We start from the raw sequence: 27299 nt of genomic DNA, 5'->3' as shown, positions 1-27299 counted from the left end.
AATATGTTGATTCAATGTATAAGATTTTTTACAAAAAGTAAAGTAAGTTGGTTAGTATAAGTACAATTAAAAGATATGGCCATAATTGGCAAATATAAAATCACAAATGGATGCTCCCCACTATCATGGTATACAGGGTACGAGCTTGCATTTTTCGCATTCGTATGAATACATACGGAAGTCAAATTCTGATAAGTTGTTCATGACAGTGCCTTCTGCTCATTCAAGATCAATATATTTCAGTTGCATAATATTATTTGATGTATTCAAAGCAGATAAATAGCAATTTAAAAATGTAAGACTCTATTTTGGAAGTACTACAAAAGCCCGGTCTAATATCAAATCTGGTTCCGCAGGTTAAACAAGTCACTCTGGGTCAGCAGACGATTTATTTTCCGGAGATTGTCGATGTATCACGATTTTAAACGATTGTCATATTTTAGCCAATCAGAATTTGTCTTACAACTAGAACGTTATTATTATTAAAGAAAACAGATGATTATTTATGCCAATTTAAGTTGCAGAAAATGACCTAATTAAGCATAGAAGGATAACCATTTTAATGTTCAAATGACATGCTTAGTCACACGGCCGTAATGGCCTTACAAGACGACGAGTGGCACGATACATTGGCGAAATGATTTGGTAGAAAAGTTTCGTCGATTGCGATGGCCTAGTTTCGTTGTTCGAAGATCACTTTAAGAGGAAATGCGTCGAAGTATCGCTATTCTGGTGTTTGTATACCATCTTTCTGTGTGCAACGGATCCTGTAAACATGGAAGAACCATCCTTACAAACGAAACTGGCGTTATCTCGGATGGGGAAAACACAACCACCTACCCTAGTTATGCAAGATGCGAATGGCTGATTGATGGTATATTTCATATTGTTTTCTTGCTTTTTTGTTGAACTTTGGTACTGAACTCATTTTGTGCTTATTTATGTCTTAACATGTTATGATTCACAGGTAATGTCGCAACAGATTTAATTAATAGTGTCATGAGTGCTAGTGTTTTTTCCAGGCCGTTTGAGTGTGGCGAATCGCCATGCCCCTTTTTTGTAGCAGTCACGTTGCCCCTTTCAAAGCCATTTAGCGCTGCGCTGCCCTTTCATAAGGCCACCGCCCTGCCCTTATATGAGCACCCGCTGTTTTCTGCCCTTATTGATAACATCTTAATTGCCCCTTGACCAAATTTCTAAGCCGACTGGTATCAGATTATGGCCTCTGAGGCAGCGCGTTTGTCAATTAGTCATGCATGAATAACCCCATGTCAGTATCAATCGTTATGTAATACCACTAATTGGTCGGTAATGTGTACTCCTCCACGCTAAAATCGTGGACCATTACTTCGGAGACTTTTGATGAAAAGCTTGATGTTATCCTCGTGGCAATTGTGCATTTCATACATAATTCAGTAATATCAAAACATATTTTTACCCATAATTACATTTAAAAACACAAACAAATGAATTATTTATCGATATCGTCTTTAAGATAATTAATTATTGAATTAATTACTGAGACGTATACTAATTAAAGAAATGCGAATCGTGTATAAGGCGGACGTATGAGACGATTTTACGTTGCTATGCGCACCTGTCGCTTACATCATTTGACATTTTAACAACATGGTGGATATACAGAATTAAACTGTGACTCGGCAAACATGGCAAATAAAGTCGTAAACGATCAAATTAACGATGGAGATTATAAATTCAGAAGGAATTAATGAAATGTCTGTGATAATCAACTATGCATAAAAATGTTTTAGATAGCAACAACATACTTATTTGTAATCTACTCCGTGGGTGTATCACGATATTTCATGGAAACGAGTGCTTGCATATTGTAAGCGATCAGTTTACTCGCAATATTAAACATCTGACAGGATTATCTTTAGAAATGGGATAAGACAAACATGGTTTCATTTATATGTTAGTGGATCTGTGTATAATCAGATTCATATGCATATATTGTTTTATTATGTTTGTCGTGCTGTACAGTGTATTGAAACAGCATGGAACTTAAATGTACATTACAAGGTAAATATATTAATATATATCAAAGTAAGTTAAATACATCAATTACTATATACATGTACCATTAAACAGAGCTCCAGATAAGGGCCGTATAGCCGTAAATACGCCTTTTTGATGAAGATTTACGCATTTATTTTTATAAACTGGACGTACAATTACGACATTAATATCCATTTTACGCATTTACGACAAAAATCGGGCCGTACCGATACGTCTGCGTCAGCACGGCGTGATTTGTTGGTCTCTAACCTAACGGCACTTTTCGTTAATTTAAATTACCGAAAAGTTGTAGACTGGGTTCATATATTATTGTCTATTCTGTCGCGTGATTTCCTGTAACTTGTAAATCCGTCAAAAACGATATGTCTGCGCACAATTGAATGCCGGCTTAACCAAAAGCGGCTCAAAACAACACTTTGTTGTCATATAATGACTACATACGGTGTCTTCTAACCATCCTGACATTAAATATGTAAACCCAGAAAAAGACATTGTCGCCCCGATATTTAACGATTTGATTGCATCGGTGGCGTAAAACGTTAGAAAACATGATGGGAAACGGATGAGACAGTGAAATAAGTGTTCATTTACTTAGCTTACTAGTTGGCTTGTGTTTTCTTGTCAAGAAAAATGAAGAAATAGTATTACTCATGAGTTTTAATGTGTAGTTGTATTACATGTAGCATCATAATTCAGAATGGAAAACCTAATAGAGTAACTGTTTAAGAAGCTACATATATTTATTTTAATTGCTGCAAATGTTTCCTGTAAAGTCAGTTATACACCCTTCAATATCCAAGAACACGGGTAGTACAGTACTACCTGTATTTTTGGATATGGTAGTACAGGTACTAATTGATTTTAAGCGCTACTCCTTTTCTTTCTGTCAGTGGCAGTACCGTTACTAATTTCACAAATCCTTATCTGGAGCTCTGCCATTAAATGTGCTTGTTTATTTTTATGTTTTTCTACAACTGCCGCTGATGTGATTGCATGTTTCTCCCTCATTCAGGTATTCACGGAACGTTTTTGCCCTTTTTTGCCTAAACTGCGCGCTAAAATGCCCTTTTTGAAAGTAATACGCCATGCCCCTTTGCCCTCCTGGGAAAAACACTAAGTGCTTTTGAAGTTTGCCTGAAGTCATCCTGAGTTGATCAGAACCCACCATTTTGGTTAGAGCTGTTCTCGTCCCACAGTTGGTGCACTTTTTCTCACGTGTAACCTATTAGAAATGTTAAGATGGGAGAAGGTACAACATTGTGCACTAGAATGAATTTATCACTGTTAATTAAAATCCCGCAGGAACCACTAACACGACATGCTCTACCAACTGAGTTCACTGTAGTTGCAATCATCCAACTCTCCACTACTAGGTTGCAATAATACAAATCCCAGCTATATTGACCCTCCGGGTACGTATGTACTCATAAAAGCTCAGAGCATTCAAGAAGAATAAGCTCACTGGGATGCTAGTTTTTTCTTCATTCTATTTACCCAGCACCCCATGGTGCTGGTGCTATTAAAATTAAAATGATTGAAAAATGAACCAATGACTGAATGAGTTCACGAAACCATGAACACCAGAACACCACTTCTGCAGCTTTATCTCTGACCGATTATCAACATTCACAACACTTCTTTATACCATCTTAGTTACTTCTTCACACAGACACACATAACATATATATGTATTAACCTTTATGCATATGCAGATTTAGACTGTCATGCACAGCTAGATATTTAACCCAAAGATTGGCATGAAGCCATTTGAAATAAATTATATTCATTGTGTAATTCATTGACCACTATCATGCTTTTTCATGTTCAAAGTTAATGCCATGCCCATAAGTGTCATTATTTATTATGTGGAACTATTGGCATAGAGAATTAGAGATTACCAGAAAGTTCAAGTATTTGTGTTGATATATATGTAGTCCTTCCTCAAAATAAATTTTTTAATCTGTATTTGCAGCTAAGCATCCCAACAAGTCGATCTACTTGGAGTTTGAGTTCATAGACACAGAATGCTCCTATGACTTCTTGTTTGTGTTTGACGGGGACTCCTACCTGTCACCGACGCTGGCCAGTCTTAGTGGCCAACATAGACCTGGGCCCATCGTTGCCAAATCTGGAAAGGTATGCTTATGTGTCATGGAGACATCTTTTGTTGTTGTTATCCTCTCTTTAACACAGAGGCCAGGGATTGAGTTCATGGATGTGTGGAAGTTATTATCCCCCGCCATAGGCGGAGGGATATTGTTTTAGCGCCTTCCGTCTTTCCGTCCGTCCGGATCCATATCTTGGAAGTGCTTTGGCGGATTTCATTGAAACTTGGTATGAGTATATATATGGATAAGAGAATGATGCACACCAAATGGCATTGTACACCATCTGTTAATAACGGAGTTATGGTCCTTTGTATCTTCAAAAATGCTTTTTTTTGTGTCTGGAGCCATATCTTGGATGTGCTTTGGCGAATTTCATTGAAACTTGGAATGAGTATATATATGGATCAGCGGATGATTCATGCCAAATGGCGTTGTACACCATCTGTTAATAACAGAGTTATGGCCCTTTGTATCTTGAAAAAATGCTTTTTTGAGTGTCAAATATAACACTTTTGTGTCCAGAAGCATATTGGCGGGGGATATCAATTCAACGAATTTAACACTACCTAAGTACACATTCGATTATAATAATTTAAAATTAGATAACAGAAATTACTATTTATGCCCCCTTTCGAAGAAAACGGGGCATATAGTGATCGGACTGATCCTTCACACTTTGCGTTTAGGTTTCGAAAAATGCTCATAACGTCTATGTCCCTTGAGATATTACCTTCATATTTGGTATGCATGTGTATATGGACAAGGTCTTTCCATACGCACACAATTTTTTACCCCTGTGACCTTGACCTTGAACTTAGGGTCAGCGTTTAGGTTTCGAAATTTGCGTTTAGGTTTCAAAAAATTCTCATAACTTCTATGTCCCTTGAGATATAACCTTCATATTTGGTATGCATGTGTATATGGACAATGCCTTTCCATACGCACACAAATTTTGACCCCTGTGACCTTGACCTTGAACTAAGGGTCCGCGTTTAGGTTTCGAAATCTGCGTTTAGGTTACGAAAAATGCTCATAATTTCTATGTCCCTTGAGATATAACCTTCATATTTGGTATGCATGTGTATATGGACATGGCCTTTCCATAAGCACAACACATTTTACCCCTGTGACCTTAACCTTGAACTTAGGGTCCGCGTTTAGGTTTTGAAATCTGCGTTTAGGTTTCAAAAAATGCTCATAACTTCTATGTCCCTTGAGATATAACCTTCATATTTGATATGCATTTGTACATGGACAAGGTCTTTCCATAAGCACACAAATTTTGACCCCTGTGACCTTGACCTTGAACTAAGTGTCCGCGTTAAGGTTTAGAAATTTGCGTTTAGGTTTTGAAAAATGCTCATAACTTCTATGTTCCTTGAGATATAACCTTCATATTTGGTATGCATGTGTATATGGACAAGGCCTTTCCATACACACAAAAAATTTGACCCCTGTGACCTTGACCTTGAAGATAGGGTCCGCGTTCAGGTTTCAAAATCTACGTTTAGGTTTTGAAAAATGCTCATAACTTCTATGTCCCTTCAGATATAACCTTCATATTTGGCATGCATGTGTATATAGACAAGGCCTTTCCATACGCACACGAATTTTGACCCCTGTGACCTTGACCTTGAACTTAGAGTCCGTGTTAAGGTTTCGAAATCTGTGTTTAGGTTTCGAAAAAAGCTCATAACTTCTTTCTAGCGTTTATAGGGGGAATAAGTCATATCTGACAGCTCTTGTTTTCACTTTAATTGCATTCCGGGTAACATGACCAAACTTTGATTACAGATGCTGGTGTACCTATTCAGCGACAGGAACTATGAACGAACTGGATTTCGGGCCAGCTATTCCATGCAAGACTGTCCATTCAATTGCACTGGCCACGGCAACTGTATTGGACACCAGTGCTACTGCTTTATGGGCCGAACAGGGAATTACTGCCAGCTCGAGGAATGTCCTCAAAACTGTAGCAGTCATGGTGCTTGTGTGATGAAAGATGACAATTCCACGTATAAGTGTCAGTGCGAGAAAGGGTATGCAGGGTATATGTGCAATATTAGTTTGAACAATTCAGAAGGGAGTGAGCTCTGGTACACCTTACTGCCTGAAGGCATGGGACTTGAACCCCGTTCTGCCCATGCCGGTGCTTTTGTGTCTCGGACCGAGTGCTTGTATGTATTTGGTGGGTTTTCGTTGAACGAAGTTTTAAGTGATCTCAACTGTTACTGTATAAACGAAACCACTTGGAATTCTATAAATAGATCTGAGCCCTGGCCGAAAGGTCGTTATGAGCATGCGATAGAACTGTTTGAGGATGGGTTCTACATGTTTGGGGGTATGCTTGACGATGGGAATTACAGTGATGAACTGTGGTTCTTTAATGTCACGTCAGAGACATGGACTCTGTGTGCCAATGAGAGTGTATTCAAACCTTTACAGCTCTCTGGCCACACACTTACGAGGGTTGAAGACAATTTGTATGTGTTCGGGGGGAAAACCAAAGATGGATTATTTTGGTCAAATATTTATAAAATCAATGGACACATTCCAACAGAATGGCAGGAAGTATTACCTCTGGCCGGCAAATCATCGGCTAGAAGGCTTGTAGGACATTCAACCGTTTATCACAAAGAATCAAAATCGCTACTCATCTACGGAGGTTATTCTCACAATGCCGATGAGCCCCGTTATGGGTCGCATAAAGACGAACTGCATTTGTTCCATGTTGAGAACAAAATCTGGTCGAAGATCAAGACGAACGAAGCACTGGACAACGGTCCAGCTCCTAGTCAGCGGTCGTTTCATTCGGCCAACATCATGGGCAACTATATGGTTGTGTTTGGAGGCAACACTCACATACATCACGATGTGGAGAAATGCTACGATTATGAAATATATCTTTATCATCTCGGATGTCATATATGGGTGAAAGCGGAATTGCTTATGGGAAGTATGTACCTTTTCTTTGTGTGTTTGTTTATACAGTGTTTTTGTCCTTCTTTACAAATTAAAAGGTACATTCCCAATTGAGGAAAAAACTACAAATTACAAATTGCCGTCTGAAATATCCCTAAAAAGAAGGAACATTTTGTCAATTTCTTTCCTAAGTGCATGATCTGCAATTTAACCAATAAAATGAGCGCTAAAACTGAACATTTCAAGCCAAAAGCATGTAAATGAATGTTTGCATTGGTTTGTGCAATTATTTATACCAAGCAATGTAAGAGACCCATAATTTCCAAATTTTAAGATTTCACGACTCTAATTTTCCAATTTCAGGGTTTTTCTCAAATTACAATAGGTACTGTACCAGTCCTTTTCTCAATCTGATTATCGGGCAAAACAATTGCTGATATCTGTAATAGTTTGACTGTTTTGAAGTGCATCTCTCTATTTTGCATTGTTTAATGATATCTTTTAAATTAAAATATACAGATTATTATTTTTGCAAGAGCTTTGTCAAAGAAAAAAAAGAGGATTAGAACTTGGCCCACTGTCACCAGAGCACAACATGCACATGGTTAGCTTTTGTTAGTGCCTAATGTCTGTCTTTATTCATGCGTCATCAACATCTGCTTTATGAACACTCTAGATGCCAGGAGTTAGTTTCATAAACGATCGTACAACAATTTTAACTTATGAGAAAATTTTGTAATCTTAATAAGTAGGCGAACTAGCTCGCAATGCTCATCAAATATATACGGCGCTTGAGATGCCAATGTAATTTATTTAGTACTGAAAATTTATAATCATATGATATGGACTTTAGCAATTATTTTTCTTCAACAAATATATCGTGTCCTAAATGTGTACTACAATGTTCATTGAAACGGTCCCCAGATTTATTGTTAATACTTACATGTAATGCAACTTGCCCAATAATGTTGGTTGTTTTTGAAACTTGGAAACTTCACCCCCTCAAGATAAACATCCATATCAAATGTTCAAATAAAAAAGCTTGTGAACACTATAGGTAACATTTATAGCAAAATATTCATGAAAATGGTTAAAAACATAATATATCCCAATGATATCTCTGTTGATTTTTAAAATTTAAACTGGGTCATGTTAGATATAAAAAAAGGTCACAATAAAGAAAAAAAAAGGTTGTCCACAAATTAAAGAAAAAGCTCATGAACACTCTAGAGGCCACATTTATTGCCCAATCTATTCTTCATTTAACTTGGTCTGAACATTTTCCCCAAAATAATAGTTCTTGATACATGGGAAAGATTTTGTTTTTAAAAATCAAGTTGAAAAAGTTTTTCTCCTAAAAAATAAGGGAGCATTATACATAACTGCGGGTAGTAGTAAGTACAGTGTGTTTTATGGTAGCGTAAAACACACTCTTATCTTTTTTCTTTTGCAGAATACAGTTCAGCACTTGATGACGGCAGGGTGAGTCATGTTGCGGCCGTTGCCTATGGTAACACACTCCTTGTTGCTGGGGGGTACGCTGGATACGTGAAGGGCGACGTCATGGCGTTCAAGTTCCCGCCATTGATTGCTCCACCTAGTGTAAGATACAGGCATACACTGTTGCAGACTAGTTCTTATAAATGTTATTTTATATACATATGTTTTTTACCTTAAGGCTAAGCCTTAGATCCATACTGCCTTTAATTTTTGGTTACTTAAAATATGTGTATCGGCCAAAACACCTTGCAGGTTTATGTTTCATTCAAACTTAATTAAATGCTCCTTCAACATCTCCAGTTGTTTGGTTGTTTGACTTAATTGGCATATGTAACACATATCAAATTGCCCAAATTGTTGTTTTTCACATGTTAAAGATAGATATAAGAACCAGCACATGTTTATGAAAACAAAACCACATACATAATTTGCAAGTTTTACCTTAACTATCCGACAAACCAGTTTTTTTTTATAAGCAACAAGCTGTGCAAATGAATGATATTTCTTTTCAATCATTGTATAAGCTATTCTGTACGTGTTCACTCACCTTTAAGTTTTTTACAAAATGTAATAAATATCACACTCCATATCAACCTTCAGGAGGCGTAACTGCGCTTTCTGCTTGTGGGTAAAGTGTCTTTCCTGTTAGCCTGTGCAGTTCACACAGGCTAATCAGGGACAGCACTTTCTGCCTAGACTTGATTTTTGTTTAGATATGAGCTCCTTTACGTAAAAATTTTCATAAAAACAGAAAGTGTTAACCCTGATTAGCCTGTGCAGATTGCACAGGCTGATCTGGGATGACACTTTACACACGCATTAAGACCAGTTTTCCCAGAATGAGGGTTATATTTATGACCTTCCCATTGTGAATTCAGTCTGAGGTCAGTCTGGACCTAGATTACTGCACCAACATCACGCTGGCAGACAAATGTCAGAGCAACCCAGACTGCCTACTGTGTACCAAGCAGGGCAGATGCATGCATCGGACACACATCACTGAGCAGGTACTGAACATTGTGAATGCAAATAAATTTTCAGTATCCAGATTTTCAATCATGTTGATTTTTTTAATGATTTTTTTTTGACACTTTGAAATTGATGTATGATGAACATTTTTTTTTAAGAATATCTTCGGCACTATGCATCCCCGATGAAAAACATTGAACTTCAAATTCAAGTGAATACATTTGAGTATTTTTATTCATAGAGCACGGTAGGAAATCTTAAGTGATACTGAAGTGAAATTTTCTCATGCAATGTGGATTGTGAAACCAAAAGTTAGTACTTAAAGCTAAGCTAGTAATGTAATAGACATTTTTTATAGCTTCATGTTGAAAACAAAATAAAAAAAGCCAGAGACTGAAGGAATAGTTTCGTTTGAAGATATTTTTAGTGCTCTTATAATGCTCCCCCCAAAAAAAATTTGGGGGGGGAGCATTATAGTCGCCGCTTCGTGTGTCCGTGCGTTTGTCCGTGCGTGTGGCAGTCCGTCCGTTCACAATTTTTGTCCGGGCTATTTCTCGGCAATTAATGACCGGAATTCAATGAAACTTTATGGGAAGCTTAAGTATCAAAAGGAGATGTGCATATTATCAGCCAGTTCTGTTCGGATGATTTTTCACAGAGTTATGGCCCTTTGAAATTTTCCATTAACTGTACATATAGTGCAATTCTTGTCCGGGCTATTTCTCAGCAACTAATGACTGAAATTCAATGAAACTAAATGGGAAGCTTCACTACCAAGAGGAGATGTGCATATTATCAGCCGGTTCTGGCCGGATGATTTTTCACAGAGTTTTGGCCCTTTGAAACTTTCCATTAACTGTACATATAGAGCAATTCTTATCCGGGCTATTTCTCAGCAACTAATGACCGGAATTCAATGAAACTTTATGGGAAGCTTCACTACCAAAAGGAGATGTGCAAATTATCAGCCAGTTCTGTTTGGATGATTTTTCACAGAGTTATGGCCCTTTGAAATTTTCCATTAACTGTACATATAGTGCAATTCTTGACTGGGCTATTTCTCAGCAACTAATGACTGAAATTCAATGAAACTTAATGGGAAGCTTCACTACCAAGAGGAGATGTGCATATTATCAGCCGGTTCTCGTCGGATGATTTTTCACAGAGTTATGGCCCTTTGAAATTTTCCATTGTACATATAGTGCAATTCTTGTCCGAGCTATTTCTCAGAAACTTATTATGGGAATTCAATGAAACTTTATGGGAAGCTTCACTACCAACAGAAGATGTGCATATTATCAGCCGGTTATGGTCGGATGATTTTTCACAGAGTTATGACCCTTTAACATTTTCTATAAACTGTACATATAGTGCAATTCTTGTCCGGGCTATTTCTCCCCAACTACTGACTGGAATACAATGAAGCTTTATGGAAAGCTTAACTACCTTGAGGAGATGCTCATGTTATTTGTGGGTTCTGGTTAAATGATTTATTTACAGAGTTATGGCCCTTTGAAATTTTTAAGTTGCTAAACCATCCATCGTATTATTTTGTCCAAAGTTATGCCCCTCAAGACGTTTCCTTTTATCTGAATATGTAGTGCAATATTGTGACAAAAAAAACTTTGGGGAGCATCACCCGTCTCCGACGATTACATGTTTTATTACATGGCATTAATTTACGGTCTTCCCCAGCTATGCGGTACATTGAAGAGTGCCATGCCCTACATGCAATTTCCAAGGATCTGCAGCCACCTGTCCATATATGTACATGTATTGTGCCTGAAGTTAATTTTACTTTCTTTTGATTTTATTTCGTTGTATTAATTATTTTCCTGCCCAGCTATGCGGTCCCTTGAAGACAGGCGTGCCCTACATGCAATGTCCAGGGATCTGCAGTCGCCTGTCCTCTTGCGTGTCATGCCTTAGTCAAGGTCAGGGGGCAGCGCGGTCCCAGGACTCGCCGGAACATTGGACCTACATCCAGCCGTGCAACTGGTGTGTCAAGGAGGGTGAATGTCAGCTCAGGTCTAGTAAGTACCGGTATAGCATAGTGGCTCAGTGTTTTTGTATTTGCCACATTTTGGTAGAAATGCGGCCCCATTCCAAATCTCATAGTATCTATTTTAATCAAAATGACTTTCAAAAATTCCCAATTAAAGCGGGTGTATACGATTTTTTATATGTGTTTAATTGTAATATATTGATAAAATATGTTACAATAACACAAAATAGGCAAGAAAAATTATACATTAAAGCAGAATTTCATAAAATGCAGAAAAGACAAATTAGCGCCCTGAGCCGATAATGACGTACATATTTTCCTACAATAACCGAAGCATTCGTCTTTGTATTAGGATTGGAGATAGTGTTCGTGTGTCGTATAAATAGATGTTGTTGCAGGAATTCGAATAAACCGTTAAACTAAGTTTAGATGCACATTGTACATGTATGGTATTCATGCTGGCGAATTCGGCTGTACAGCCGTTTTCAATTTCAGAATTAAATATCTGGCTTATTTCGCATTTTTCGACACATGTTCTTCTTAACTTTTATTTTAATTTATATTGAAATATATATATAAAAAGTTTTTTACACAGTATATAAATTCATAAATATTTGACAAAATCGATATACCCGCTTAACAGGTTTTAGATTTTTTGTTGATTTTTAAAAAAATAAATTGTTACGTTTATTTTATATACCTATTTAGTTCTACAATTTGAACCTTAGTAAATAAGATATTGAAAACACTTGTATTCTCAATATTCAAGTATTTGTTAGCAAAAAAAACTCAACACCAATTTCCCACTATAAGTTAAAACGACATATTTTTCCAATACAAAGCACCCCTGCCCTAGAACTAAAATGATGAAAAAGTTCACTTGAAATAGCAAATGGAACTGCACAAGGTCCATGAAAAAAATGAAGAATACTGGCTCCTTTGGCTAGTGAAATGTTTTGGTCAAGTACAAGATTGTACAAGTATTTTACTGGCAAATAAACTAGAATTTTAGCCTGTTATAGTTAAACTATTTTGCAACTTGGATAGACACTAATGTATTGTTTATTTTTTCAGAGCCAACTGGTAACTGTGCAGCCGCCACTAGCACGTCGTCCGGTTTAGTTGGCTGGTGGGGGGATAAGAGCCTCTCCTTGAGCCAGATTGCTCAGTGTCGACTGGAGGACAAACCAGCGGGACTGGTAGAGGTCAAGTGCAGATCGGGAAATATCAATTTTAACCAACCAGACGAGGTAAAAAGATTCCTAATCATACCCTGTGTAAATTTAAAAATGCTTAGTTACAGAAACGAATAATTATGTGAAAAATGTGTATTTTGATAATATGATTAAGTACTAAAAGGCAAAGTGTGGTAACTCTTTGCTGGCATTAAACTAATCTATGTAAATCTAAAATCGGATGTCAATCTTAGGACATAACACTGTCTCAAAAAGCAACACAAAGTTGTTAAAACAGAAATATGTAGATCTACTTTATATTTACAGGTGTCCATTTTGCGTCAGACTAATATGGCAGAGAAATACCGCCGGATCTACACGAGGCCATTGCTCAAGAGCTTCACACGCTGGCGTGGCTGGATTCACCCTTTAAATGCCACAGTGAAACACTTGATTGATCCCTCCCCCAAACAGTTCATGTTGAAGTTGGCGGTCGATAACATCGCAGTGAAGGTGTGGCTTAATAAAGATGCTATTGTTGGTCGTAAGGTGAGTTGTATTTCATTTAGATTTTATTTAATTGCACCATTTTTGTTGAATGATTACATCAAAAGCTTTACCCTTTCCCACTCAGAAGCAAAGTTAGAATGGGTATGTGCAAACAGCATAAAACCAGAAAAGCCTACGAGTAACTCACAGTCTGTTACGGTTTTATGCTGTTTAAAACTTGAATGTAGTAAGAAAGGTCGTAAGTTAAATTTAACTTTCTAAGGGACTACAAATGCGTAAAAATACGTATAAGTGGGAAAGGGTTAAAGCTTAGTGTGACATGCTCAAGTCTGTCTTCTGGATAGAACCAGTACTTGGTGGTTTTAGGGGAGCAGCTTGCAAGGCCTTTTTAGCTCATCTGAGCACAACATTCTCATGGTGAGCTTTTGTGATCGTCTTTTGTCTGTCGTTCGTTTGCCTTGTTAACTCTCTCACATTTATTGTCCAATCTTCATGCAATTTGGTCCGAAGATTGGTCTCAATGATATCTTGGATGAGTTCGAAAATGGTTACGTTCGCTTGAAAAACATGGCTGCCAAGGGGCGGGGCATTTTTCCTTATGTGGCTATATATGGCTATAGTTAAATCTTGTTAACATTCTAGAGGCCACACTTATTGTCTGATCTTCATGAAACTTGGTCAGAAGACTCTTCCCAATAATATCTTGGACTAGTTCGAAAATGATGCCGGTTGGTTGAAAAACATGGCCGCCAGGGGGCGGGGCATTTTTCCTTATATGGCTATAGTAAAACCTTGTTAACACTCTAGAGGTCACATTTATTTTTATATCTTTTTATTTTTTGATCATCTGGAAACTTAGTCAGAAGATTTGCCCCAATGATATCTTGGATGAGTTAGAAAACAGTTTTGGTTGCTTTAAAAGCATGGCCACCAGGGGCGGGGCATTGTTCCATATATGGCTATAGTAAAACCTTGTTAACACACTAGAGGCCACATTTATTGTCCAATCTTCATGAATTTGGTCAGAAGATTGGTTTCAATGATATCTTGGATGAGTTTGAAAATAATTGTGTTTGCTTGAAAAACATGGCTTCCAAGGGGCGGGGCCTTTATCCTGATATGGCTATAGTAAAATCTTGTTAACACTCTAGAGGCCACATTTACTTCCGATCTTTATGAAACTTGGTCAGAAGATTCATCCCGATCATATCATGGACATGTTCAAAAAGGATGCCAGTTGGTTGGCAAACATGGCTGCCAGGGGGCGGGGCATTTTTCCTTATATGGCTATAGTAAAACCTTTTTAACACTCTTAAGGCCACATGTATTTTCCGATCTTCATGAAACTTGGCCAGAAGATTTGTCCCAATAATATCTTGTTATCTTAGGTGAGCGACATTGGGCCTTTCAGGCGCTCTTGTTTTTAAATTTGGGACTGTGAACTTTATCCATTAAGTTGAGAATTTAAATGTCAATTTACCTAATATTTGACTAATATATATTAAACTGAAAAGGGCACTTTGAACACGCAGTATTTTGTCAAAAGGGCACTTTCTGGAATGCTTCTTCTTGCATGTTAATTTATATGTTATTAATAATTGTTAGAATATAATATTCCCATTATTATTAAACAATTCAAAAGTCTACAAAGAGGATTACATTTGTTACAATGTATTGTAATAAGAGATTTATTAATACATCATATGTAAAAAAAAAATTAAATATTTTTTTTTAAGGCAGGGGGGGCCCTAGGAAGGACAGTGCTGAGTTTGGAGGGCAGGGTGGGGTGCCCTTCAATTGACATCACTCCGTCTGTCAATCAAATCCTTATCTAAGAATTGATCTTCCAATCAGCGATCGATTAATCGGGCGCGTTAGTTAGCAACGAACTGTCCGCCATTTCCTAGACAAGCTATGTCTAGGTTCACTTTTATTTTAACGTGTTTCTTTTGTTTTCCTCTTTAAAAGACGTACATGTAGATTAAAATGGTTTCAATGGGGATTATGTAACTCGGACAATCGATATCCTGAAAGGTTAGTTGGTGGCATTGAATTTATATCGTTTCCAAAGGCGAAAAGAGATCTTGAGAAGTGTAAGAGATAAATGCATGTGGTCGTTCCCACGAACAACTGAACATCAACACTGTCAAAGACAATTACAATATCTTTTCATCATATAAACTAGCAGATTTAAATAGTTTCTGTTATCGATCTGATCATCACATAAAAGTTCATGTTTTTTTAATAGTTTTATCAGTTACTAGGTGATTATTAGAAGCAATGTTCATCTGCATTACTTTAAGAGAAATAAAACCCAGCATGAAGCCTAATTCATGCTGTGTTTTATTACTCTGATAGTAATGCACTTTATTGCATTATACATGTTATTAGAAGGTGACATGTGATATCTTAATAACGGTATCTACACATGTGCAGACATGCGATGTCACCAATGAACGCGTTTAATCCACACTTGGAGATCAAATGCCTAATACTCTTTTTTTTCAAAGAATTTCTTTATTTTGTTTGAAAAAAACAAAATGAAAATGAAATATGGCAAAAATGGTGTAAATAGGGTTAATGTAACTCCAGAAAGATAAGTTACATTAATTAAATATATACCATTTCCAACGTGGAAATGTGGTCTTGACAAGAGCGAGTGGAAGCTTCAATGTGTAGAATTATCGAGATCACCCTTATGAACATTAATTTATTTAAAAATCTGGACATGTCATGTAAGTTATAACTACGCATTATTAGTCCCCTACAGGTTTCACCTGAGGGGACTTATGGTTTTGTCTCCGTCCGTCCGTCCGTCACACTTTTCTGGATCCTGCGATAACTTTAAAAGTTCTTAATATTTTTTCATAAAAAACTTGGAATATGGATAAATGGCGATATGGACATTATGCATGTCATTTCATTTCGTTCCTACGTCAAAATTTATGGTTTTGCTATGGCAACAAATAGACCAGAAATACTGCTGAAAATGGTGGTTTTTCTGGATCCTGCGATAACTTTTAAAGTTTTTAATATTTTTTCATGAAACTTGAAACATGGATAGATGGCAATATGGACATAATCCACGTCATTTCATTTTGTTCCGACGTAAAAAATTCTGGTTGCTATGGCAACAAATAGATTGGACATACTGCTGAAAATGGTGGTTTTCTGGATCCTGCGATAACTTTTAAAGTTCTTAATATTTTTTCATGAAACTTGAAACATGGATAGATGGCAATATAGACATTATGCACGTCATTTCATTTTGTTCCTAAATAAAAAAAATTGGTTGCTATGGCAACAAATATATAAAAAAATCTGGAATTTCTGACAATGGTGGAGCTGGTAGGGGACTTATATTGCTTGAAAATAGTCTTGTTAAGTATGAATTATATCACGTGTGCATGTAGAATAATAGAGAATATTGATACTCACTTTGCGTAACTTAACGAAATTCCCGTTGTAAATCAAGTTTTTTGTGGGTAAGAAACAAGTGGAAACTATTTTATGTTTCTATTTAAATAAAAACATATCGATAAATGCCATTGCCTAACATTTATTATTACTGATATAACCAATAAATGCGTTTACTTAAGGGAAGTTGGTACCTGCTCAAGCGTCTGATACTGGTACATGTAGCTTTACCGAATTCCCCTTCATACAACGCTACTTTATATCAGACAATGACCAAACAGATTGAGTTGTCTTGCACTTTCAATTATAGTGATAAATGTCCCATAAGCAATGTTTAATATTATTAATATAACTTGTATACGTAATAACATGTGGAATTTTGGCACCCACTCGGTGTCAGAAAGCGCGTTAAACTTCACAGAAATTCCAGTTTTAAAGCCCTATTTTCCATAAAAATCTTCCAGACTATTGCGTAAATCTATATGCAGTCTATAGGCAAAGAAGCCAGTTTGCTGTTAGCTTGTCTAGGTTTGCTACCCGCTGAGCCATGTGATTGAGTGGGCGGAGCGATCATCGTCCAGGTGTCATGTCAATTTAGGCCTAGCTGGAGCACTGCATTTAGCTCTTTTTATACTCCCATTACCATTGGTAGTGGGGGGCTTTATAGGAGTCACTTTGTGGTCGGTTTGTCGGTCTGTCCCGAAATCTTGTCCGGGCAATAACTTTGTTGTTCATTGTGAGATTTTAAAATCATTGGGCATATTTGTTTAACCATCATTAGACGGTGTGTTGCGCGAAAGAATTGCATAGATATCTTAAAGGTCAATGTCACCCTTTGAGTTCAAAGGTCAATAATGGCCATAAATAAGCTTGTCTGGGCCATAACTATGTCGTTAATTGTGAGATTTTATAATCATTTGGCACATTTGTTCACCATCATTGGATGGTGTGTCGCGCGAAAGAATAACATTGATTGCTTCAAGGACAAGGTCACAATTTGAGTTCAAAGGTAAAACAAGGCCATAAATGAGCTTGTCCGGGCCATAACTATGTCGTTCATTCTGAGGTTTTCAAGTCATTTGACACATTTGTTCACCATCTCTGGACGGTGTGTTGCGCGAAAGAATTACGTCAGTATCTCCAAGGTCAAGGTCACACTTTGAGTTCAAAGGTCACAAATGGCAATAAATGAGCTTGTCCAGGCCATAACTATGTTGTTCATTACCTTCATCAGCGTTGGCATCGACGTCCGGTTAAGTTTTGCGTTTAGGTCCGATTTTCTCATAAAGTATCAATGCTTTTGCATTCAAACTTGTTACACTTACTTACTTTCATGAGGGGACTGGGCAGGCAAAGTAAGATAACTCTGGCATGCATTTTGTTATGTAACTCTGACTGGCATTTGGACGGAATTATGGGCCCTTTATACTTAGAAAATTGAAAATTTGGTTAAGTTTTGTGTTTTGGTCCACTTTACCCCTAATGTATCATAGATATTGCTTTCATACTTAGAACACTCACAAACTATCATAAGGGGACAGTAAAAGGACAAGTTGCATAACTCTGGTTGTCATTTTTACGGAATTATGGCCCTTTTTTGACTTAGTAACTTTGAATATATGGTTAAATTTTGTATTTCGATCCACTTTACCCCTAATGTATCATGGATATTGCTTTCATACTTGGAACACCCGCAAACTATCATAAGGGGACAGTAAAGGACAAGTTGCATTACTCTGGTTGTCATTTTTATGGAATTATGGCCCTTTTTTGTCTTAGTCACTTTGAATATATGGTTAAATTTTGTGTTTAGATCCACTTTACTTCTAAAGTATCAAGGCTATTGCTTTTAAACTTCAAATACTTTCATGCTATCATGAGGGTACTGTTCCTGGCAAGTTGAATTTTACCTTGACCTTTGAATGACCTTGATTTTTTATGATTTTTTAAACATGGTTAAAAAACACAATTTTTTTTGTATTATTTTATTTTTGAAATACTGTCCAACCATCCCACCCAGGAATCCCCCCCAAAAGAGCATTTTTTTGCATTTTTTGAAGAAAATGTAATAAATGACCACACCCCCACACTATACACCCCCCTCCACTCCACCCCTCCTTCCTTTGTGATTGAAATTGAGATAGGTCCCTTCACCTTTAAAAAGAAAAATAGATGAGCGGTCTGCAACCGCAAGGCTGTGCTCTTGTTGGATTACAACATCATTATAAATTATGAGCTTGTTTGCTACATGGTAACTTTTAACATGGTATGTTTAGTTGCCAATGGAGAGTTTATTGGAGGAAAATTACACAGAACTTTCCATAAAGGTATGAAATTTTCAACTTTATCTTAAACTGTTAAAAAATATACAATATGTAGGACTATGACAAAGCATGGTAAAAGTTATAAAGTATCAATTGCAAGTTTGAAAAAATGCGTATTTCAGGAAAGAATTATGAACATCGGTATAGGTGATAACCCGCTCGAGTTGAAATCAAGGGCAGATAACTCTTTGTTGTTCCCCAACACGTCTCCAGGCACGCGCTACTACCTGGATATTGAAGGGGAATATTTGTACCCTTCCAGTACCAACAGTCAACCAGCCATCAATGAGAAACTCTACAGCATCGAACTGAAGTGGGACGGCTCGGCTACCAATGGTAGGTGTGGGCTTTATTTGTGGCACTTTCTGGGAAAACTGTGCTTACTGCTTGTTCGTAAGTGTTTTGTCAGATTAGTCTGTGCAGTCGGCACAGGCTAATCTTGGACTTTACTTTTGGTTAGACTGCTAATGTTTGATAAAAGTTTAACCCTTTCAGTGCGGGAACCGAGTTTTAAAGGCCTTTGCAAACAGTTTGGATCCAGATGAGACGCCACAGAACGTGGCGTCTCATCTGGATCCAAACTGTTTGCTATTCTGATAGTATTCTTTGAAAAAAAATGAAGAAAATGCTTATTTTAGAAATTCAGCAGACGTCATTTTAGCAGACGACAAATTTCCCAGCATGCAAAGGGTTAAGCACATGCATAAAGCCAGTTTTCCCCAAATGAGGCTCATTTAATGGAAAGTTTAAATATGAGGTATGAGAGTCAGCTTTTCAAAGGTTTTTGCGGTCAGTGTTTTGCATCAAAACACAGTTAAAGCATGGCTGTTTTACAAACTGCAATTGTTGCTTGTTCTGTTAACATATGTGAAAAATGTTAATCTTTAAGAGTTATTTGACATGGCAATTTCATAATTTAACATTGCAATTTCATAATTTTACTTAAATTTAACTTTTAAGCATAAAATAGAATTAATGATCCTTGACTATAAACGTTAAAACCTAATTACAAGCCTATCTCTTTTGAAATGAACTGGTCAGTGGAAGCTTTGTTTACTTTCTGGCTTTGATGGTTATTTGTAAATATAAAACAGTGTTTTTTTCCATTTAAATTCAGGTTGGTAAACGGCCTCATTCCCCATAGAAAGAAGTATATATTTTTCCCTAATGGGACCTTACAATTTTTAATTGAAGGTTTCCAAACAAAATAACTTTTTTTGGAGATCTCAACGTTAAGTTCATCTCACATCCAAATCGATAAATTGATTTTTAGTAAATATTATATTGAAAACACTCTTATTCTCAATTTTGAAGGATTAGTTACTTAAAAAAAAAAAAAAAACACAAATTCCCGATTTTAGTAAAAATGCATGATTTTTTCCAATCCAAAATGACCCGGCACCATTCACAAAATGGTGAAAAAAAAAAACTAAAAATATTACCCATATTTAGCCTCTGAATTTTCTCCCTCATTTTTCATCTATTCCAGTATAACTTAGTGCAAATAACATGATTTCAATATTATATTATGATTATAATATAGGCAACAGTCTGTCAGTACTGCACGCGTTCAGCTTCGAATTTCTGGAACCCTACAGCGTTGGAGACTGCGCAAACTTCACCAGCTGCCTGGCCTGCATGACGGACACAGCATGTGGCTGGTGTGACGTTGAAGCCCGATGCATGCCAAGGAACACAAGCACGTCAGCCTGCGCCAAGGAGGGGCACCAGCTGATGATCACGGAGCCATCTGTGTGTACAGTGTGCGATGACCATGTGGAGTGTCTGTCGTGTGCCAAGGTATAGAGGATATTTGTTCATGTCAGTGTAAGACCGTTTTTATTTCATGAGTGAACATAGAAAAAATTATTTTTCTATGATCACGAGTAGAATAACAAACGATCTTACTCTGATTTTCTATGATCACGAGTGAATAACAAACAATCTTACACTGACATGAAAAAAATTTCTGTTCCTTTTATTCCCCTTTTTCAATAAAATAATTTTCCCTGTGTCCCTTTTGCTTAAAAGTTACCCTTTCTCAGAGTTTCTCCAGTGGCGTGCCTCAATATATTTGAAAACACAAAATGACGTCATGAGTGTGACAAAATGACGTCATTTTACCAGCGAGAATCTCCAGTTAAACTCTTTTACAATGTAAATAAACGATGAAAAAATATAAGATAAAAAGAGAATTTGTTGGATTCGGTGGAATGTCGATTTTACCTCACTCGTGATCATAGAAAATATATATAAAATTTTTAATGATAATCTAAAAAAAGAAAAATGGAGTTCTGAAAATTTGTTCTTTTCACTGATGAAAACAGCAATTTGTTCTTTTCACTGCTGTTATTTCATTGCAGAATTCTCATACTTTATCATTAGGTATAAAAGAAATGACTGTCTTCACTGATGGGCTTTATTTTCTTCACTGATGGGCTTTATTGTCTTCACTAATGGGCTTTATTTTCTTCACTAATGGGCTCTATTTTCTTCACTGATGGGCTTTATTTTCTTCACTTATGGGCATTAGTTCTCACTGATGGGCTTTATTTTCTTCACTAATGGACTTTATTTCTTCACTGATGGGCTTTATTTTCTTCACTGATGGGCTCTATTTTTAATGTAAGACTGAAGTGTTAAAATTGGGAAAGAAGTGTTATTTGTTTTAGTAACTAATACTTTTGAATTGAGAATAATATTTTTCTTAATATTACATTTACTAAGGTTCAATTTTAGAGCTGGATAGAAAGATGAACAAAATGTTTCAAGTCATAAGAACAAAATGTTTTCAAAACCTTTAAATTTGAGGCAGTAAGTCAGGACAAACCTTACTTTTTGAGATAGGGAATATAGCTTGGCCCCAAAACATGGCATTGTCTTCACTGATGGGCTGTTCTTATTAATCTACTGATTCAATGTACATACTTGGGTACAAAAGTTCTTTATAAAACATGTTCTGTTTCTTGAGGAACCTAACTACTATCATCATAATTAATTGAACTTCATAAAGCAATAATAAATTTGTTGATTATCAAGTACCCACAAGTTACTGATTTGCATAGAACACGCATATATTCCTTTTACCTGTTATCCTCACCAAATAATTTTATCCCTGCTACAAATTTAAAAGGGCATACTGAAATCACCAAGAAAAACTGTCTGTCTTTTTGTCTGTCCGTCTGTCTGTCAATACATACTTGTTTCTGATTTTCTCTTAAACCATTCAGAGTCCAATATTCATACAAGCAAAGTCTGTTTTTTAAGGTATGAATTTGGGCATGTGCACTTTTTATTCCCCCACAAACGAAGTTTAGGGGGGTATATAGGAGTGAGCTTGTCTGTCTGTCTGTCGGTTGGGCCGTATTCAGTGTCCGCTCTCTAATTCAAGTTGTTTTCATCCAATCTTCACTAAACTTGGTCAGAAGTTGTATCTAGATGATGTCTAGGCCAAGTTCGAACATGGGCCATGCCGGGTCAAAAACTAGGTCACAGGGTCACTTAGTGCGTTTTAAACATTGAGCATGGTGTCCGCTGTTTTTTGTGAAGACAACATGCAAAATATTCTGTGTCAATGCGGCATGTGGGGGTATTCGTCACCTCTGTGACAAAGCTCTAGTTTTTCATCCTACAATAAGAATTACAAATGATTTTTCATCTTTGATTTTCTATGACATCATGCCACATATCATGACCTTCAGTGTCGGAGGGTAAACTTCGTAACTTCAGTGATTTTTTTTTCTAATTTAAAAATACCCCTAAATGAAAATTTTTTAATCACAAAAAAATACAAAATTTCCAATTGCCATCCAAACAAATTTCAAAAGGAAGGAAAGTTGTGTCAATTTCGTTTCAAAAGCAACATTATCTGCAAGTGAACAAAAAATAAAATGAGCCCAGAAACTGAATATTTCCCCCAAAAAGGCATGTATAAGATTAGAATATTTAGATGGGTTTTTGCAATTAAGTTCCAAGTAATTAAAAAGACCCATAATACCCAATCTACAGGTTTCATGATGCTTATTTGTTCATGCTACTTTGTCCTAAAGGCATGGTACCAGTACTTTTCCAAATTTGGGCAAGAAAAATTGCTAAACTATTGTTACAAATTCTACTTGGGCCATTGTAGGACCCCCACTGTGAATGGGTGAAAGACAAAGTGCACTGTATTCGACGGGGTCGTGGGCTAGACACGGAAATAGCAGCCATTCCTGAGCAGTGTCCAGCTTCATGTCATGAGTAAGTAGCGAACAGAAAACGAGTCTTACTCTGGGAAATCAGGGCTTAATGCATGTGCATAAAGTGTTGTCCCAGATAAGGCTAATCAGTGGACTGCACAGGCTAAACTGAGACGACACTTTACACATGCATTGAGCCCAGTTTTCTCAGGTCGAGGCTATAATCTCAACTAAAGCTTATATTGCATGCATTTCCAAACAAAGCAGCTGCATACATGTAACCCCTACCACTTAAATAGCTATTTTGATGCTTTGAAGTCCCTTAGAAAGTTAAATTTAATCAGGGCCCTCTCTTGCTGCCAGGCGAAGCTACCCACATCCCTCATGAGGGGGAATTTCGCGTCGTTTTGGGCGAAACGGGGAATTTAGATCTTTTCACTGACCATTCAACACCTAAAATTGCTATATTTTAATGTGATTTACATAAATATACATTAATCAAATGTAAGTAGCACGATACCAGCTGGAAAAATAGGTATAAAAGTATATAAAAATAATAAATATATATTTTTTTTTGTTTTTTTTTGGAGGGGGAATTTTTAGCTGAAAAAGGGGGAAAAGGTATACTTTTTTATGGGGGAAGCCGCCGATATTCGGCGGTAAAAGTGCAAAACGAGGGCCCTGTTAATTAAAGACCTTGCTTACTAGATTGAAGTTGTAAAAGCTTCAATTCGAATCTTAGATACTGATGAGCAGCAAACAGCATGAAACCTGAACAGTCTGCGAGTTACTACATGTAGCACACTGTTCTGGTTTTACGCTGTTTGCTCATAGCCATTTTCACCAAGGCTTTATTGCGTGTGTTTCCAGACTGAGCAGCTGCAGTCAGTGCCTGAACGTCGGTGAGTGCGCGTGGTGTGAGAGCCTGCGCTCCTGTCTGCCATTCTACGACTACGTGATCCGGCACCGACATGGCCAGTGCACGGAGTGGGTGGACAGCGAGATAACGCGCAACGACAACACGTACTCCTGTCGCAACTGCTCCATTCTCAAGAGTTGCGAATCTTGCATGAAATCGTTCAACTGCGGCTGGTGTGGCAATCGAGCCAACCCGAAGAAGGGTGTGTGCTTTGAGGGAGATTTTGCAGGTAGGAAGCATGACAAGTGTAAAATTGTTTTTGTCTTCGCCATTTTTGGAAATTCAATTTAAAAAAAAGTATTGTAATATGATTTTATCCCATCATCATACCCGAATTTACAAGATAACACCCTTTCTTATAAATGTTAGTGTTTGTATCTCAACTTTTTATCCCCCGCTAAATGCAGAGGGATATAGAAATGGCGTTGTCTGTCCATTCATCTGTCCATCTGTCACAAATTTTATTTTTTGCGGGGATATCAATTCAACGAATTTACTTGTTTGTTATGTATCAAACACATGCAATAAAGAAATGTCATTTTGTTTATTTTCATGATGTTATTTGATGCTCGTATTCAGCCATTTTGTTTTGTTTACTAACAAAATAGAAACAATATATATATAGTAAGTATATTTTTTTCAAGGGCCAAAAACTTGCTAAATAATCTTATCTGTATTAACCCTTTAAAACCACTTGTTACGTATTTTGACGCATTTGAAGTCCCTTAGAAACTTAAATACCTTTCTTACTAGATTCAAGTTTTAAAATATTCATTTCCAACACTTAGATACTGATGAGCAGCAAACAGTATAAAACCTGAACAGACTGCGAGTTACTTGCTGGCGTTTTCTGGTTTTATACTGTTTGCACTTAGCCATTTTCAATTTGCTACTGAGTGGGAAATGCTTAAACACTGACATAGTGCGTGCTTCTGAGTGGGAAAAGGTTTAACACTGACATAGTGCGCTTCATGTTGATTAATCAGCTATATCAGGAAAACTGTGAGTTGGTGAACTCACCGCCAAGGAATGACTGACATATTGTTGAAAATTACTAAACAAAATATTATATTTCTCACAAAATATTTCATAATCTTGCTTTTAGGGTCAGTTGGGTGTGTGTTACTTTTGCATTTATATTGTAGTTACCCAGATCATAGCAATTGTGGAATTACTTAATGGTGTTTGTACATCATAATTAAGTGAGTGTTGCAAACCAAAAATATAAGCAATTCATTAGGGATGGCAACGAATACCGATTTCGGTATTCGAATATTTGGTCACCCTTCTGAACGAATATTCTGATATTCGGTCAACATCTGTTGGAAAAAAGTCAACTTTGTTTACCGTACCATTACTCCATTAATTCTACTTTCGTTTTTACCGGAAGTTCACCGGAAGTGACTAAATACTCATTAGAGGTTGAGTAAATTATTTTCTAAAAGCTTTTTTGATTGGACAACGTGATTATAACCATACGATCCGTTTTGTTTTTCACACCAAGTCGGCTCTGTCTTTACTCATTTAATCTTTGATCATTTTAAATGTAATTCGAGTTATTAGATCAAGACGGGTCGGTGTTTTAATTGCCATACGGTCTTATTTGTTTTTTACACAAAGTTGGCTTTTCCTTTACTCATTTAATCTTTGATAATTTTAAATGTAATTCGAGTCATTGGATCAAGTGCAGGTCGGTGTTTTGCCAACGCGATTCGCACCTATCATAATTTTGACACAAAGTGTCTGGCTTTAAGCGGGATTTATTGTGGTATACTGTCATCACCATAGCGACACATTATTGTGCCTACCAGAATAAACATTATGACACGAGGAACAACTTTTTTGACAATGTTTGAAGCAAATTTTACGAATACAAAGTCTTTGAAATTACTCGATTTTTTTATTTTTTCTTCCGAATATTCGATTCGGAAAACAGTATCCGAATATTCGGTCCGGGACCGAATATTCGGATATTCGTATATTCGTTGACATCCCTACAATTAATACATCAGTAATGCATTATAAATGACAATGAACACATCAGTACAATGTATTACTGACAATTAACACATCAGTAAAGTGCATTACTTACAATGAACACGTCACAACTATGCATTACTTACAATGAATACATCTGGGGTGGTATTCCAGTAGCTTCTTATCTTGTGGAAATTTCCTTAAATAATAAGTTTTCACTTAAAATAGCAGTTTTTTCCTTAATATTTAAGAAATTTCTTAAGTGGTATTCCATAAATTTCTTATATATTAAGAAATTCCTTAAAACTGTTCGTTTTTTCCTTAAAATTTAAGAGACAAAATTATTCCCTTAAACTCGTCCTTTAAGTTAAAAACACAAACGCGTCCATTGTTTATTTACGGTACCCATTTATTTACATGTATTTTAATATTGACGTGCAATTTTTGAGAACATTTTATAAAGAGCGATGTTCTATTGGTAAGTAGCCTCAACAACTCGAGTTTATTTATAGATAGCCGGTTGTATCCGCTTGTTAAATCAATACTTTGTTGTGATAAATGCACTTTGTAAAACTGTGAAAGTTATAAATGCGTTATGGTTTATTGCGAAAATAACGTTTCCCATCGTTCATTATTCAGGAAAATATGAAAAACATCTCAACATAATGGTTAGATATTGTTGTAATGATGGTGTTTGTAAGTTAAAAAGACATTGGAATTGTATATTTAATTTTTCTTCAATAAAATTACCCCACCCATTTTGAAATGGTGGTTGATAATAATACACGTTATTGTGACACGCGTTACGTTTTTGTACAAAGATTGGAAGGATTTAACTGCCGTGTATTGAAATTGTGTGATTTGTGATATAACTGAAGGATAATGGATATAAATGAATGAATGCATTCTCAGAAAGTGACGTGCTTTACATACAAGTAAGCACTGGTACTTCAGAGAATTGTTCAAAAACTCCATTGGATTTTAAATGAAATGCAGGTAAGTGATTTATATATTTTATCGTTATTTAATAATAAAGTTTAATTGTCTTTTTTTGTAGACAATCATGCAAGTTAGAGAAAATATAGTTGATCTTCTTACAAATGGTCAACTATTAGAACGGTACAGATTTGATAGAAATGGGTTGATGTTTCAGGAACAATTACTTGGCCCAAGATTACAGCCAGCAACTCACCGACATAATAGTCTCTCTGCCATGGAAAAAATCCTTTTGACCTTAAGATTCTTGGCCACTGGT

The 27299-nt window shown here is 36.5% G+C and overlaps 2 protein-coding genes across 2 annotated transcripts in view; both read left to right on the top strand.

Moving 5' to 3' along the window:
* Positions 1-27299, top strand: part of LOC127838617 (uncharacterized) — a 414202-nt gene that overhangs the window by 197653 nt on the left and 189250 nt on the right. The gene's annotated exons all lie outside the window — the stretch shown is intronic.
* LOC127839917 (multiple epidermal growth factor-like domains protein 8) lies at positions 484-27244 on the top strand. The gene is made up of 13 exons (XM_052368308.1): positions 484-874; positions 4013-4176; positions 5943-7104; positions 8524-8672; positions 9449-9577; positions 11383-11572; positions 12619-12743; positions 13047-13268; positions 19093-19306; positions 20514-20770; positions 23100-23209; positions 24019-24296; positions 27198-27244. Exons 1-13 carry the CDS (start codon positions 709-711, stop codon positions 27242-27244), a joined length of 3213 nt encoding a protein of 1070 aa, XP_052224268.1. The 5' UTR covers positions 484-708.

The sequence above is a fragment of the Dreissena polymorpha genome, chromosome 7 (genome assembly GCF_020536995.1).
Source record: "Dreissena polymorpha isolate Duluth1 chromosome 7, UMN_Dpol_1.0, whole genome shotgun sequence".
Classification (NCBI taxonomy): Eukaryota; Metazoa; Mollusca; class Bivalvia; order Myida; family Dreissenidae; genus Dreissena; species Dreissena polymorpha.
The sequence above is the reverse complement of the archived record's forward strand: the minus strand, read 5'-3'. Positions and strand labels throughout refer to the sequence as shown.

Excerpts from the sequence above, each read along its gene's own strand:
- LOC127839917 (XM_052368308.1), top strand. The coding sequence starts at position 709 with ATGCGTCGAAGTATCGCTATTCTGGTGTTTGTATACCATCTTTCTGTG. Across the intron at positions 875-4,012 it reads ATGCGAATGGCTGATTGATG|CTAAGCATCCCAACAAGTCG; the intron begins GTATATTTCATA and ends CTGTATTTGCAG. Across the intron at positions 8,673-9,448 it reads CATTGATTGCTCCACCTAGT|TCTGAGGTCAGTCTGGACCT; the intron begins GTAAGATACAGG and ends TTGTGAATTCAG.